Source organism: Hemicordylus capensis, chromosome 2 (assembly GCF_027244095.1).
Source record: "Hemicordylus capensis ecotype Gifberg chromosome 2, rHemCap1.1.pri, whole genome shotgun sequence".
NCBI classification, from domain to species: Eukaryota; Metazoa; Chordata; class Lepidosauria; order Squamata; family Cordylidae; genus Hemicordylus; species Hemicordylus capensis.
The window spans coordinates 14434583-14448424 of record NC_069658.1 but is presented as its reverse complement, the minus strand read 5'-3'; the positions used below and the strand labels follow the sequence as shown (position 1 = coordinate 14448424).

Sequence of the window (13842 nt, the reverse complement as noted above, 5' to 3'; positions counted from 1 at the left end):
GGATCATTAATGTTCTTTGTCAAATCCCTGATTGCGCATTAGTCTGGCAAATCCTTAGTGATAGGCCCATCCATGCTGTTCATAACGATATGTTGGTTAAAAAATAGTGGCATTTAATTGCTTTGTTTAATAGACAGCATGACATCTCCTAAAAGGAGGTGTTTGTGTGTGGTCTGTTGGTTTGGAGAGGGAAACAGAAGCCAGGAAATTGGAGTTCCTCCTTGGTGTGATCTTTGCTTCACTGTGATCTTCTGCCAGCTGATTGTTTCCTGCTTTGGCTTACTCCTCTATAAAATTGGGATAATTTCCTCATTTGGGATGTTGTGAGGGTTGGATAATGATGGCATGTAATGTGCCCTTGTACGCCAGTTTGCAATTCTGCAAACTTCTTTCATGATGTGTGGAAAAGCTTTCTCTAAAATGTATGTAAACCTGAGGCTGCAAATGACTGAACTGTCCCCAAATAAACATCATGATTTTTAAAAAATCCTGTTGCCTTTGGATCCCATGAAGCAGTCAGATTAAAGTAATTAAATAGGATCTTACATTTTGAGGAGTTTGCTTAACGACTGCATCTGAGAGAAAAACACTTCCCATTGCTTATTTTTTCAGCTGTGGACTGCTCATCGTAATTTTGTAAGGAAGTGCTAAATTAGAATAATACCTAATTGTGTTCCATTTAGCCAGTTGTACCCATTTAGGTAACTTAACTCAATAGTTTCTAAGCTTTTGGGACCAAGGTTCTCCTTTAATTCCAACTGCAAAATAGGACCCACATTTTTTTCTATTTATATATGATTCTCTCCCTCTCCCTCTCTGAGCATATTTTATTCATTCATTTGGCCTTCACTTTCCCCTTCTTTCTCATTCCTTTCTTCTCCTCTTACAAAACCTGAAACAATGACAATGACAAAAAAATGGTGCTGATGCCACAGTGCTACAACCCATCTTTGGTTGAGTTGTGGTCCAATTGTGGGACATGAGCAACCAATTAAAGACCAATAACTTAATTGATCATTTTGCTGCCTACAAAGGCAGAAATGTTGCAATGAAGCCCACATCTTCATCTCATTTACACCAGATTTTATTTCTGCTTTTTGCTTGCCTGTGCCTGTTGCCTAAGACATTTTCCCTTTCTCTGATCTTTTGGGGATTTTCTTTTGGGGTGGTAGACTTTGTGCTGCTCCAAACCTTTCTGCCACTTCAAACAAATTATTTGTGTAAATAAATGTGTCCGTTCAGCAGTTTCCCCTTTGCACTGTTTACCCATCATATTTCTGTCCAGTCTACATTTTCTAACTCCCTTTTCTTGCCTTTCCATCAATTCCTTTTAAAGGATTATATACATATGACAGAATATTTTAACCATATTCCAGACAAGCTAGGAAGACTAAATATGGCACATTTTTGTAGTTTGGTCATGGTAGTAGTGGAGAAAGTCTGAAGACTCCATATTTAATTTTTGAGAGTGAAATGGCCCCTCCCCTAAATTTCAGCAAATGGTTCTTTATCCACATTGACCAGGGGTGTGTGTGTGTGTGTGTGTGTGTGTGTGTGTGTGTGTTTTAACCATACTCTACATCAGGGCTGAAGCTGTTGAATTACAAGAAACAAGATTCTGGATTAAGATTATGGATTTTCTCTGTGAAGGGGAGAGGTTCTATATTAAAACATCCAGCAACTGTGTGTATTTTCTTTTTAGGATCAGAATGTGAAGACCTTATGGAAGAGTTACTGTGCTGCCTCATCCAGCTGATTGTAGAGATTCCTCTTTTGTAAGTAAACTTCATCTTTAAAAGGTTTTAGGATTTTTAAAAAATCAGTTGGAATCTTCTCAATAAATGTTCCTTGTTTTGAAATGGTTGCAGGGGGGAGGGGAGTTTATGTCCCCATTTTAATGTAATAACTGACCAAAAAACACAAAGCAAGTGAGGTAGTGCTTGGTCTAACTGTTTGAAATGCCAGGATAGCCTGACAACAATGGGCTGTTTCCAGACCTTTAACAGAGGACTGCTCTGTTAGCAGAAGCTCCTTCCATGAACAGAGCAGCTCCTCCTAATGAGCCCAAGGGACACTAAAGGAGGCAGCTGCACAGCTTTACCTGATGAATGGCCAACCTGCAGGCAGCGCAGTTCTCGGACAGGGGAGAGAAGAACAACTCGAACTGCCTCCTTTGGTGCCCCCAGCTTGTTAGGACAAGCTGCTACTGTGCATGAACAGAAGCAGGAGAGTTGCAGCCATGCCAGGATTCTTTGTATGAGCAGAACTCTTCCATTCCAGAAGGAACTTTCACTGATGGCACACTGCTGCACTCTGCTACAGGTCTTGATACTACCAGTGATGACTACAAGAAATGCCAGGAGCAATCCTTCAAATTACACTAAGTTCTACTTCAGGCATAGGTATTAAAAATAAATAAGGATTTTTTAGAAGGTGGTGCTACATGTCCAAACTGATACCAATCTGATAAAGCTGGATGCGCTTTGAAACAAAGAAGTTGAGCAGTTTTAAACATAGTTAGTTAGCTCTTTAGGTCCAGAATCATTCTTATTTATTACCCTGTAAAGCTTTCTGTATATGTATGATGCTATATAAAGAAATAAAAATAACTGCCTTCTGGCCTTGCTAGAGGAATGAGATTAAGCAAGACGCAGAAACTAGGGGGAGGGGTCAGGAATTACCAATAATTGTTGCCTTAAAAGAGGATTTCTGAAAAGCTTTGCAAATAATTCAGAAGTTCATGCAACTGCCTGCATTTCCTTGCTCAGTGTGTCACCCATAATTTTTGAAGTTTTGCTGAAGAAGTTATGTTTGCTTCATTCTTTGCCTTTGGAAAAAGCAACAATCCCAAATTTCTCTAATCCCTTTTATAGTTTAAATCTGTGTGTTTCTTTTCCCAAAGGGGAGGAGTTTTAATTAAGCAGTATACTCAATGTGTTTGCCAGGTTAGTAGTGTATGTCACAGATTAGCTGCTGAAGTACATATTTCTCTGCTGGAGCCATCTATTTTTTATGTTCCTGATTTCTTTTTCACTTGGAAATTGGACAGCCGTTTAGCATCGTGATAAAGACATGGCTGTTTTCTTTGGAAACTTTGCTGTCATAAAACACAGTGTTGTCGTCATTACATTAATTTTTGGGCATTTGCTATCTAATGATTTGTGGCATGATTTAGGGAAGTCATTCCGATTATGCGAAGAGGCATTGTTGGTACTTCCTGGAACAGTGATACTTCTGTCTGGGGCAGATTAGAGGAAATGCTGAGAGGTGAAAGGACTGAGTAATATAGGCACACGCATAAATCGTTCTCTTTGTTGGGAAGTAGCACAGGGCTATATGGAGTCCAGTGATAGTCAGTAAAGTTCATTTGAAAATGTATTTCTGCAACCACAGTCAATTCCTATAAAAATCTATGGCCAGGATCCAGAGAACTGTGAAACGAATTCTGTGAGCCCAAGGGGACTTCAGAATTGCATTCCTTAAACAATAATGAACTCCACTCCCACCCTAAGCTGAATGACAAAGGATGTCTGAAACTTAGGGGAGTTACACAAGCAAATATGTAATATGGCATGGGGGTTCACGTTCAGTGAAGGGGGCCATATATCAATGGACTGGTTCAGATATAATAGCAAGCAAGGGTTTCCCACTATGAGAATAAGGAGGTAGGGATGTGCATGAACCGGTTTGGCATTCTATTCTTAGAATGCTGAACCAGTTCGGAAACCATATATTTGAATGGGTTCAAACGTGGGGGGTCGCTTTAAGGCATGGGGAGGGTGCCCTTAACTCTCCCAGCATGTTTCCCCCTCCTGTGCTGCTTCAAAAACTGCTGGCACTGGGCGGCTGTATACTATCTTGCCGCCCTGGACAGCGTAGAACCAAAAGTGGTGGGTGCGCCCGCCACTTCCAGTTTTATGCTGACCTGGGTGGCAAGAGGGTATACAGCCGCACCGCGCCAGCGTTTTTTGAAGCAGCGCCAGAGGGAGAAGCACAGTGGGGAGGTAAGAGCACCCTCTCCGTGCCTTAAAGCAACCTTCACATCCCGGATGTACCAGTTCCTTGCACAGTTCTGTGCACACCCCATAAGCAGACACTAATGCCAGGCTTGTGCATCCCTGGCCCCCATGTTTCATGTGATTGAGAACTTGTGCTTTCCGTTTGTAATAAACCACAGTTATTCTTAGTGGTCAATGTACCTCACACAAAATGTGCTTCGCGCATGTGCAGTAACCCGGTTGGGGACATTCCAAACTCTCTAAGAGTTTTAGGGTAGCCCTGCCCCTATCCTTCACGAGAGTGAGGCTCTTCCTTCCCTTTCAGTTCTTTGTCATCCACTGCATGCTTCATGTCACCGTGTGCAATTGAAGAATACTTCCAATGGCTCTCTTAGGTTTTTTCATACTACATTTTTTAAAATCAGTTCCATATTTGTTCTGACTCTCCTCCTATTCTAGTGTGTCCTTGTTTCTATTTGGCGTATTTATTTGTTTCAGATCCAACCCCCCTCCACCCCTACAGACAATTGTCTCTGGACTTGTATGGAGACAAAAATTTCCTTTTTAAAAATGGTTCAAATGTGGGGCGAAACGTTTCTCAACGTACAGCCACCAACATTGTTTGACTTGCTTGGGGTGGAACATGGTGGAACACTGTGTCCATGCCAGAAGTATACTAAGTAGGCAAGGCAGAATAGGGCTTCCAGGCTCCGTGCCTTGTTGTGGGAGAAGGCCCTCTTTACTTCCGCACCCATGGTAGCTGCTCCACCTACCACTTTGACCATTGGATGAGGCTGCCCCTTCTGCACTGATGGATGATGGCAGCTGGTCAGTCCCTTTGGTTCCATGGCCTTCAGGACCAGTAAAAAAATTGGAACCAGATGGCGCTGATCCCCAAGCACTTACTCCAGATTACTGAGCTTCTCAGGTGTCATCCTGCCCCTGAAGATAAAGTGCAAGAAGAAGATCCCTCAGGGAGAGATTCTGAAAAAAGAAGCCGCCACTCAGACAACCTACGGAAAAATGTTGACGTTCCTCCTGTTGCAAAGCTCCCTAAAATTCCTAAGACGACTTAGGAATTCTGCTGGTATACCGATCACCCCGCTGTCCAGTGGAGTCCCTAATTGAACTGACAGACCTGGATACTGAGTTGGCATTGGAGTCGCCCATGTTGTTTGTGGTGGGGGACTTCAGTTTTCCTTTTGGGACCAAGTTGTTGGGAGCAGTCAAGAGTTTATAGTGGCCATGACGACTGTGGGCCTATCCCAACTGGTCTCTGGACCGACACATGCTGATGGTCACATGCTCGATTTGGTCTTTTGCTCCAGTCAGCGAGGTGTTCCGTGAGTGGAGACTCCTGATCTCTCCATTGTCATGGACGGATCACCATCTGGTTAAGGTAGAACTTACAACCTCGACCCAACGCTGCAAGGGGTGAAGGACCTATTAGATTTGTCCACCCAAGGAGGTTATTGGATACGTTTATTATCAATCAATCAAATAAATAAATAAAATAAAATAAGAAAGACTTGGGAAGGGTTCAGAGTTGGCTCTGCTAGTGATTCTATTGATGCTCTGGTACAAACATGGAGTAATGAACTTACTAGAGCAGTAGGCACAATTGCTTCTAAGCATCCTCTCATGCTTGCTTTAAAGACAGCCCCGTGGTATTCAGATGAACTACGGGAGCTGAAGTGGCAAGGTAGATGACTAGAAAGCAAGTGGAGGGAGACTCAGCACTAGTCTAATCAGGTGCAACACAGAGCACATTTGAAAAGCTATGCTCTGGCTGTGCGGGCAGCAAAGAAGCTGTTTTTTTCTGTCCATGTTGCTTTTGCAAACTCACGTCCAGCTGAGTTGTCTAGGGTTGTGAGGGTGTTAGTACGTACCCCTCCCCTTTAAATTTAAGCTTGGAACCATTGGTTACTCCCTGTGACATTTTCAACGACTTTTTGTGTGGATAAAATCTCGCATTCGGGCCGAGCTGGATTCCACAATTACTGCAGAGTCTCCTGTGGAGGTGTCCAGCAACTCCTCTTATGGGATTAGATTGGATCCTTTTGTGACTCCTGAGGAAGTGGACAAACTGCTTCAGACTGTGCGCCCTACAACCTGTTATCTTGACCCTTGCCCAACTTGGGTTATCTCATCTGATAATCATATTATCAGAAAGGGTCTGGTAAAAATTATAAATGCTTCTCTGAGGGGAGGGCAGGATGCCTCCTTGTTTTAAGGAGGCTATTATTAGACCACTTTTGAAGAGACCTGCACTGGATCCTTTATAGTTAGCTAATTGCAGACCGGTTTCTAACCTTCCATGGTTGGGCAAGGTGGTTGAGAGGGAGCGGGTGGTGGCCTCTCAGCTCCAGGCCATTTCGGATGATACAGATTATCTAGACCCATTTCAAACTGGCTTTCATGTGGGCTATGGGGTTGAGACTGCCTTAGTTGACCTGATGGATTATTTCCAATTGGCTATCGACAAAGGGAGTGTGACTCTGCTGATCCTTTTGGATCTCTCTGCGACTTTCGATACTATCGACCATGGTGCCCTTCTGGATCGCCTAAGGGAGGTGGAATTGTGTGGCATTGTTTTATGGTGGTTCTGCTCCTACCTCTCTGGTAGATTCCAGATGGTGTTACTTGGAGACTGTTGCTCTGCAAAGCAAGAACAGAAGTATGGAGTTCTACAAGGCTCCGTAATGTCTCCAATGTTCTTTAACATCTATGTGAAACCGCTGGGAAAGATCATCAGGAGGTTTGGTGCTGGGTGTTATCAGTATGCTGATGACACCCAGATTTACTTCTCCGTGTTGACCTCATCAGGAAATGGCATATCTTCCCTAAATGCCTGCCTGGAGCCGGTAATGGGCTGGATAAGGAATAAAAAACTGAAGTTGAATCCAAAGATGACAGAGGTACTGACTGTGGAGGGTTGGGACCCGAGAGATGGTTTGGATCTGCATGTTTTGGACCGGGTTACATTCCACCTGAAATATCAGGTACATAGCTTGGGAGTGCTCCTGGACCCAAAGCTCTCCCCTGGTTTCTCAGGTTGAGAAAGTGCCAGGAGCACTTTTTATCAGCTTCGGCTGATACATCAGCTACGTCCATTTCTAGAGGCGAATGACCTTAAAACAGTGGTACATATGCTGGTAACCTTCAGACTTGACTACTGCAATGTGCTGTATGTGGGGCTGCCTTTGTACGTAGTCCAGAACCTAAAAATGGTACAGAATGTGTCAGCCAGATTGGTCTCCTGGACAACATGAAGAGACCATATAACACTGGTTTTGAAAGAATTGCACTGGCTGCTGATATGTTTCTGGGTGAAATACAAAGTGCTGGTTATTACCTATAAAGCCCTTAATGATTTGGATTCAGGCTATTTGAGAGCATCTCCTTTGTTATGAGCCCTGCTGCCTTTTACGATCTTCTGGAGAGGTCCAGTTATGGTTGCCACGAGCTCTTTTGGTGGTAACTCAGGACCGGGCTTGCTCTGTGGCTGCCCCCGGGCTTTGGAAAATGCTCCCTGCTGAAATTAGAGCGTCTCCTTCTCTGTTTGTTTTCAGGAAGACCCTCAAAACTCTCCTATTCTCGCAAGCTTTTAATTAGAATTTTAATCTTTTTAATAATTTGTTTTATATTGTGTTTTATGTATTTTAATCTGTGATTATTAATATTAAAATTTGTAAACCACCTTGAGATGTATATATCAGGCAGTATAAAAATATGATAAATAAAGACCACCCAACCGTTGGTACTGATTCGGAAGAGAACTCTGCTGGTACCAACAGGCTCAGTAGCCAAACCTCAAACAGTACCGTGGTCTCGTAAATCTCTACCACGTTGGTAACCACTGATATTTGCTGTCCCAGATTAAGAAGTGCCAGAACGTTTCATCCTAAATTGCAATGCATCCAATGACACCACCCACGGATCTGCCTCCGATCCTGACCAGGACTTCTGTCCTGAATGTACACACTGGGAAGATGAGAAAGGCACTGCAAGATGGTCTTTTGGCACTGACGTACAACTCTGGATCACAGGGAATCCCCTAGGCACTACTGTCCTTCAAACCCGATGTATTGGTACTAAGAGCACTAGTATTGCAGTTACTCTCAATCGGAATGTAGTTATCTCCCTTGCAGGTCCCCATCTCCGGACCACTATGCCTACTTTTTTGATGATGGCATCACAGGCAAGGATTGCTACCAGTGCCACCACCGCTGTTTTGCTCCATACTGACACCAAAACCAGGAAGCACCAGATCACTGGAGCCAATGTTCCCAATCCCTTTCTCCAAGAAGGTACAGATCTTGTATTGAAGACTGAAGAGCATTGCTTCGAGACCCAGCAGCTCCGGCACCATCAGGCACCAGGCACACAGCAGACACGGAAGGACCCACACCTTCTCATTGCATAGAGGAAGGTCAAACCTTGATCCTGACTGGAGGGACTCCACATTCCTCTCCATCTCTCCCTGCTGCACTGGTTAGGGGTGTGCACGGAACCGGTCCAGCACTGGGGTGGGGGGTTCTAAAAAGAATAGGGGGGGCTTTACTCACCCCTTCCAAGAAAGTCCGTATTCTATGTAGTAATCGGGCGGCAGGGTGCCGCCCGCTTCAATCTCCGGCGCGGGCTCCTTTTTGTAAACATAATCGGGCGGCAGGGTCGCTCCCAGTCCCTGCCGCCCGCCCTCCTCAACTTTAAACTTCAAGCCGAGCAGGCCTCCCTCGGCTGGCGGCCGCCCCCTGTAGGTATCAGGGGGTTCCCCCCTCCCCGCCGCCCCCTTCTTGAAAGATGGTCCCCCATTACCAGGGGACGGCAGGAGAACTCCCTGCCGTCCCCTTCCCCCTTGCCGGCTGGGCTGCAACTGGCTTCTAGGAAGCCTTTCGCGCACCTGCGCGAAAGGCTTCCTAGAAGCCAGTTGCAGCCCAGCCGGCAAGGCAAGCGGACGGCAGGGAGCTCTCCCGCCGCCCGCTCGCTACTTTACTTTACTTTAGCGAGCGGGCGGCGGGAGAGCTCCCTGCCGTCCGCTTGCCTTGCCGGCTGGGCTGCAACTGGCTTCTAGGAAGCCTTTCGCGCAGGCGCGGGAAAGGCTTCCTAGAAGCCAGTTGCAGCCCAGCCAGCAAGGGGGAGGGGGACGGCAGGGAGTTCTCCTGCCGTCCCCTGGTAATGGGGGACCATCTTTCAAGAAGGGGGCGGCGGGGAGGGGGGAACCCCCTGATACCTACAGGGGGCGGCCGCCAGCCGAGGGAGGCCTGCTCGGCTTGAAGCTTAAAGTTGAGTAGGGCGGGCGGCAGGGACTGGGAGTGACCCTGCCGCCCGATTATGTTTACAAAAAGGAGCCCGCGCCGGAGATTGAAGCGGGCGGCACCCTGCCGCCCGATTACTACATAGAATACGGACTTTCTTGGAAGGGGTGAGTAAAGCCCCCCCCTATTCTTTTTAGAACCCCCCACCCGAACCAAAACCACCCCGTGCCGGACCGGTCTGGAGGCCTTTAGAATGGCCTCCGAACCGGTCCGTGCACATGACTAGTACTGGTGCCAAACCCTGTACCAGATGTACAGCCTTTAAGGAATAAAGACACTGACCCAAAAACACTAGAATCCTCCAGGGCAGACTCAGAAGCTGACAATGAAACCTCCAAAGCAGAAACTCTGGTGGACTTGGCACTGGGCTTGACACCATCAAACAGGATTGAGCATTCAAAGCCTCCATCACCATTGGAGGACCTAAAGCTGTTCACAGAACAAGTGGTACTTATGGCCATTTCTCTAGCCATACAGACGAATGAACACCTAAACCTTCTTCAACATATTTGGACCTATTGACACGGATGCCTCACAATCTGTTGTTCTGTATGTATTCGGCACTTATGGACATTGGTAAAGTGTGCTGGGAAAAGCCAGCTTTGTTGCTATGCAAGTCCAGAAAACTGGCAAGTTTTTATAACTTCCAAGTGTTATCAGTTATGGGGAAAGGTGGTTCCATTCCTGGATTATATTCCTCAGGAACAGAAAGATACTGTGTTAGCTTGCCGCAAGGAGGCTTGTAGACTTTCCAAGCAACTGTTACATCTCTCGACATGCCACAGGTTGTATGGTGCACTCCATGTTGGCAGCAATTCTTCCAGAAATGAGAACAAAGATAGAAAACTTACTTTTGACTGGCCAAGCCCTGTTTGGTGAAAAGACACTTTCCCCAAGAACTCTATGGTAAAAACTCTAGGAAGGACTGCATTTCCCAGTGTTTCATGCATGCCGTCCAAGTTCCCACAAGGCTTCCACAACATCACCAGGACTTCCTGCAGCTTCACAACAGCAGGTTGTTAAACCCTCCCCTGGTGATATGCATGTACTGCTCTGCATGCAGGTAAACAAGGGGAGTTTCTACCTTCATGGGAGGCCAGGTAATGGGGTACCCAAAAATCAGCTTTGATGCTGATTTTTGACACAGGAATAGTCATCAGTAGGTTCTTCAAAATCAACCAAACCTTTTAAAGGGTTTCTGATAAGAGCATGAAAAATTGAAATCAAATCTAAAACTGCAAGACCAGTTTTGATCTGTCCATATCCATGCTCATCCTCTACAGTTTGTATGTTTAAAGCACACTGCTAAAAGGTCTAGAACAGTTTATTGAAGTTTTTGTTCACTCTGTGGAATGTCTAATTCTGGGGTTTTGTAACAATGCTGAAAAGCACTTCATGGTTCTGTTTAAGACTTGAAGGAGGAATTTTCCATTTAGAACAGTTTAGTTTAATGAAGTCCTGAGTCACATTACTTACCTATAGATAGTAAATATTTTTTATGTTTATAGATGAATATAAACTTTGGCAGGGATGGTAAATAGCAATATTTGACATCTGAGATTTGCCCAGAGGCAACAGAATTGACTCATAAACACAATATCTTAATTCCCTGTTCTCTGTTGGAGCCTCCAAACACACTCCCTTCCTTTTTGTGGAGGTGGGAGAATTAACTGGGAATATTTTCTGCCATCTTCTTCTTAATGGAAAGAACAGGAGAGGTCACTGTTGGACTTTTGCTTTCAATTACTTAAAAAGAAAAAAAAGGAAACTGGGAAATTTCCAAAACTTTCTTAACAGCCATAACTAGTGTATTCCTTGCATGCATGTTTGCCATTAGTGGGTGTTAATTTTGGGAATTGTGCCAAGAGGAAAGATCGTGTTCACATTGAGCTCTTGTATTTGTATCCTGAGACTGATCAGATACTCATCTTGCTTTTCAGTATGCTGAACTGACCTATCCTCTCTGGCGACTTCTCTTTCACCTTTCTGGTGGACCCTCAGGAAGCATGGCAATCAAACTCTTTTCCTGTATGATTTAAAATTTGCAGTGTGAATCAGCCTGTTCTGGCAATCTTCCTAAATTAATGAACTTTTAACCCTTAATGCTTCTAGTGAAATGAGTTTACTGGGTGGAAGTTGAATAAGTGGCGATTGTTCTAATGAAGAACTAATATGGGCCAGTTTATAGGAATACCTTCCAGAACACTTCTGCCCCTCTTGCATTCTAAGCTGGAAAGGAAGTTAGTTCAGAGTTAAGGTGAAATGTTTTTACCACACAACTTTCTCCCATAATATAAAAGTAAGAATCAAATAGGCTTACACGTTATCATAAAAAAAGCAATGGCATAGCTGACAAATTTATTTATGGGACTGAATGAACCCCCACCCCCTGGAATTCTGATCATAGAAACTCTCTTTAAAAATACAGTTTGTCTCTTCAGGGCCCATTTAAGTATTATTCTTGCCATGTGGGTGGTGTTTTTCCACAAGCCACTTCTGCATGGCTGAGGAGACACAATAATCATAAGGGCGTGGACTGGTCATGTAGGTCTCTCCCATGGAATTGCACTATGTCGGAAAAAGGATGTCAATTCCTTGGTGAAGATCCACTATAGTGGTTGCTGTCTGTGTGAATAGGTCATTTGAAAAGTAACATCACCATGTGGGAGCTGTTTTTCTATGAGTAACTTGGGTAAAACTTGTAAAAGTGCTAGAGAGAGCTGAATCAAAAAGATGTTCATGAAAATAGCTTTTGTTTCATTAGTGGAAATGCTCCAATTTTTGGAGTGAAATTAACACATGAGTTCAATGTACTCTTCATCAGAGGCAACCTTTTTCTTAAATACTTGCTAATTACTACTTATCTCTTCTTGAAAACAGAACTTATTTTCCTTTTGGGTGGTACTAAGTATTATGCTAAGTATTACGCACAAGGCTGTGGGTGAAAAGGCATCTGTGCATGGTATGAAGAAAGTGGACAAAGAAGATTTTTCTCCTTCCATAACACTAGAACCTTGAGTCATAGAGTGGAACTGATTAGCAGAAGATTTGAGACAGACCGTAGAAAGCGCTTTACATTTATGAAATTCACTGTCACAATATAAATGTAAATAAATAAAAATGAATAAAAATATCTAGTGATGACCACTAGTCTAGATTACTATAATAGTGGATTAGACAAACTCACGGAGGACAAGTGGTGTTGGTGATCACTAGTTATCATGGCTATGTGCTATTTTGATGCCGTACTAGTTGCTGGGAAGCAACAGTAAGAGAATACTATTTGCCTATGCCCTGCTTGTGGGCTTCCCAGAGGCATCTAATTGGATATTATAGTAAACAAAATGTTGGATTAGATGGACCTTTAGGTTTGATTCTGCAGGGCCCTTAAGCTTGTGTGTCAAGACCCTCCTGCCCCCACCCCAGTAATGCACAGGATCACCTAGACATGTGGCATGTTTTCTGCATCACCATTGCCTGTTTAATGGCATGGGATGGAGAAACACACGATATTTTGGACAGAATACAAAGTGCTGGTTATTACCTATAAAGCCCTGAATGGCTTGGGCCCAGGGTATTTGAGAGTGTGTTCTTCATGAACCCCGCTGCCGCCGCCTCATTGGAGGAGGTCCAGTTGCGGTTGCCACTGGCTCGCTTGGTGGCAACCCAAAACCAGGCCTTGTCTAGGATTGCTCCAAGGCTCTGAAACACACTCTCAAATGAAATTACAATCTCCCCATCTCTGGTAGTATTTAAATGGCTTTTGAAAAGGTTTGAAAACAGACCTGTTTTATCAAGCTTTTAGATTGTGATGTTTTTAAAGGTTATGTTAGGGTAAAATTAATCTGTTTACATGATTTTTAAGGTTTTGGTTTGATTGGATTGTAAACCACTCTGAGATCTTATATAGGGTGGTATATAAATGCGACAAATAAATAAAATAAATAATAAATAAATATGAGAACCTCAACACCTTGGGTCATTGATCTTACACATCATGGGGAAGAGGGGGAGAATTCAGCAAGGGGATGTCGTTTTTGGCAGCAGCCTCATGTAGACACTTTATAAGGTAGTAATAATAATGAGAACTTATACTTAAGAAATTGAATAGAGAGACCTTTGCCTTATATATAGAGCCTTTTATTTAAATTCTTGATAGGACATAAAAGAAGGGTGATAGCTGTTAGAGCACATAATGAATTGTGGGGCGAGCTGCCTGGGTCCTAGAAGACCTTCCTAATTCTGCCATCAAGAAGCCAGCATGAGAGCTTGAAGAGAGCATAAGTCCTGGGCCTCATTTTTACTAAACGGAGGAGCTGTGTTTGGTTAGGCTGAGGGGATGTGTCTGGGAGAGCAGAAAAGCGGGGTTGGAGTGGGGCAGCAATATCACAGGTAGTGGGGTAGAGGGAGGTATGGCAGTGGGAGTTGAGCAGGCTGTTACAGGGGGAAACAGTCCAGGCAATAGAGGCCTGTCCCTTTTTCCAGCTCTACCCCCAACCCTATGACCCCAGGGAGCTCTGAGAACA

General features: G+C 44.3%; 1 protein-coding gene across 6 annotated transcripts in view; it reads left to right on the top strand.

The window, feature by feature from the left end:
- DYM (dymeclin) overlaps nucleotides 1-13842 on the top strand; it is a 292392-nt gene that overhangs the window by 62239 nt on the left and 216311 nt on the right. For all 6 annotated transcript variants that reach the window (XM_053297362.1, XM_053297363.1, XM_053297361.1 and 3 more), the window contains one exon: nucleotides 1703-1775. In XM_053297362.1, coding sequence (XP_053153337.1) covers nucleotides 1703-1775 — 73 coding nt within the window. The remainder of the gene's footprint in view (nucleotides 1-1702; nucleotides 1776-13842) is intronic.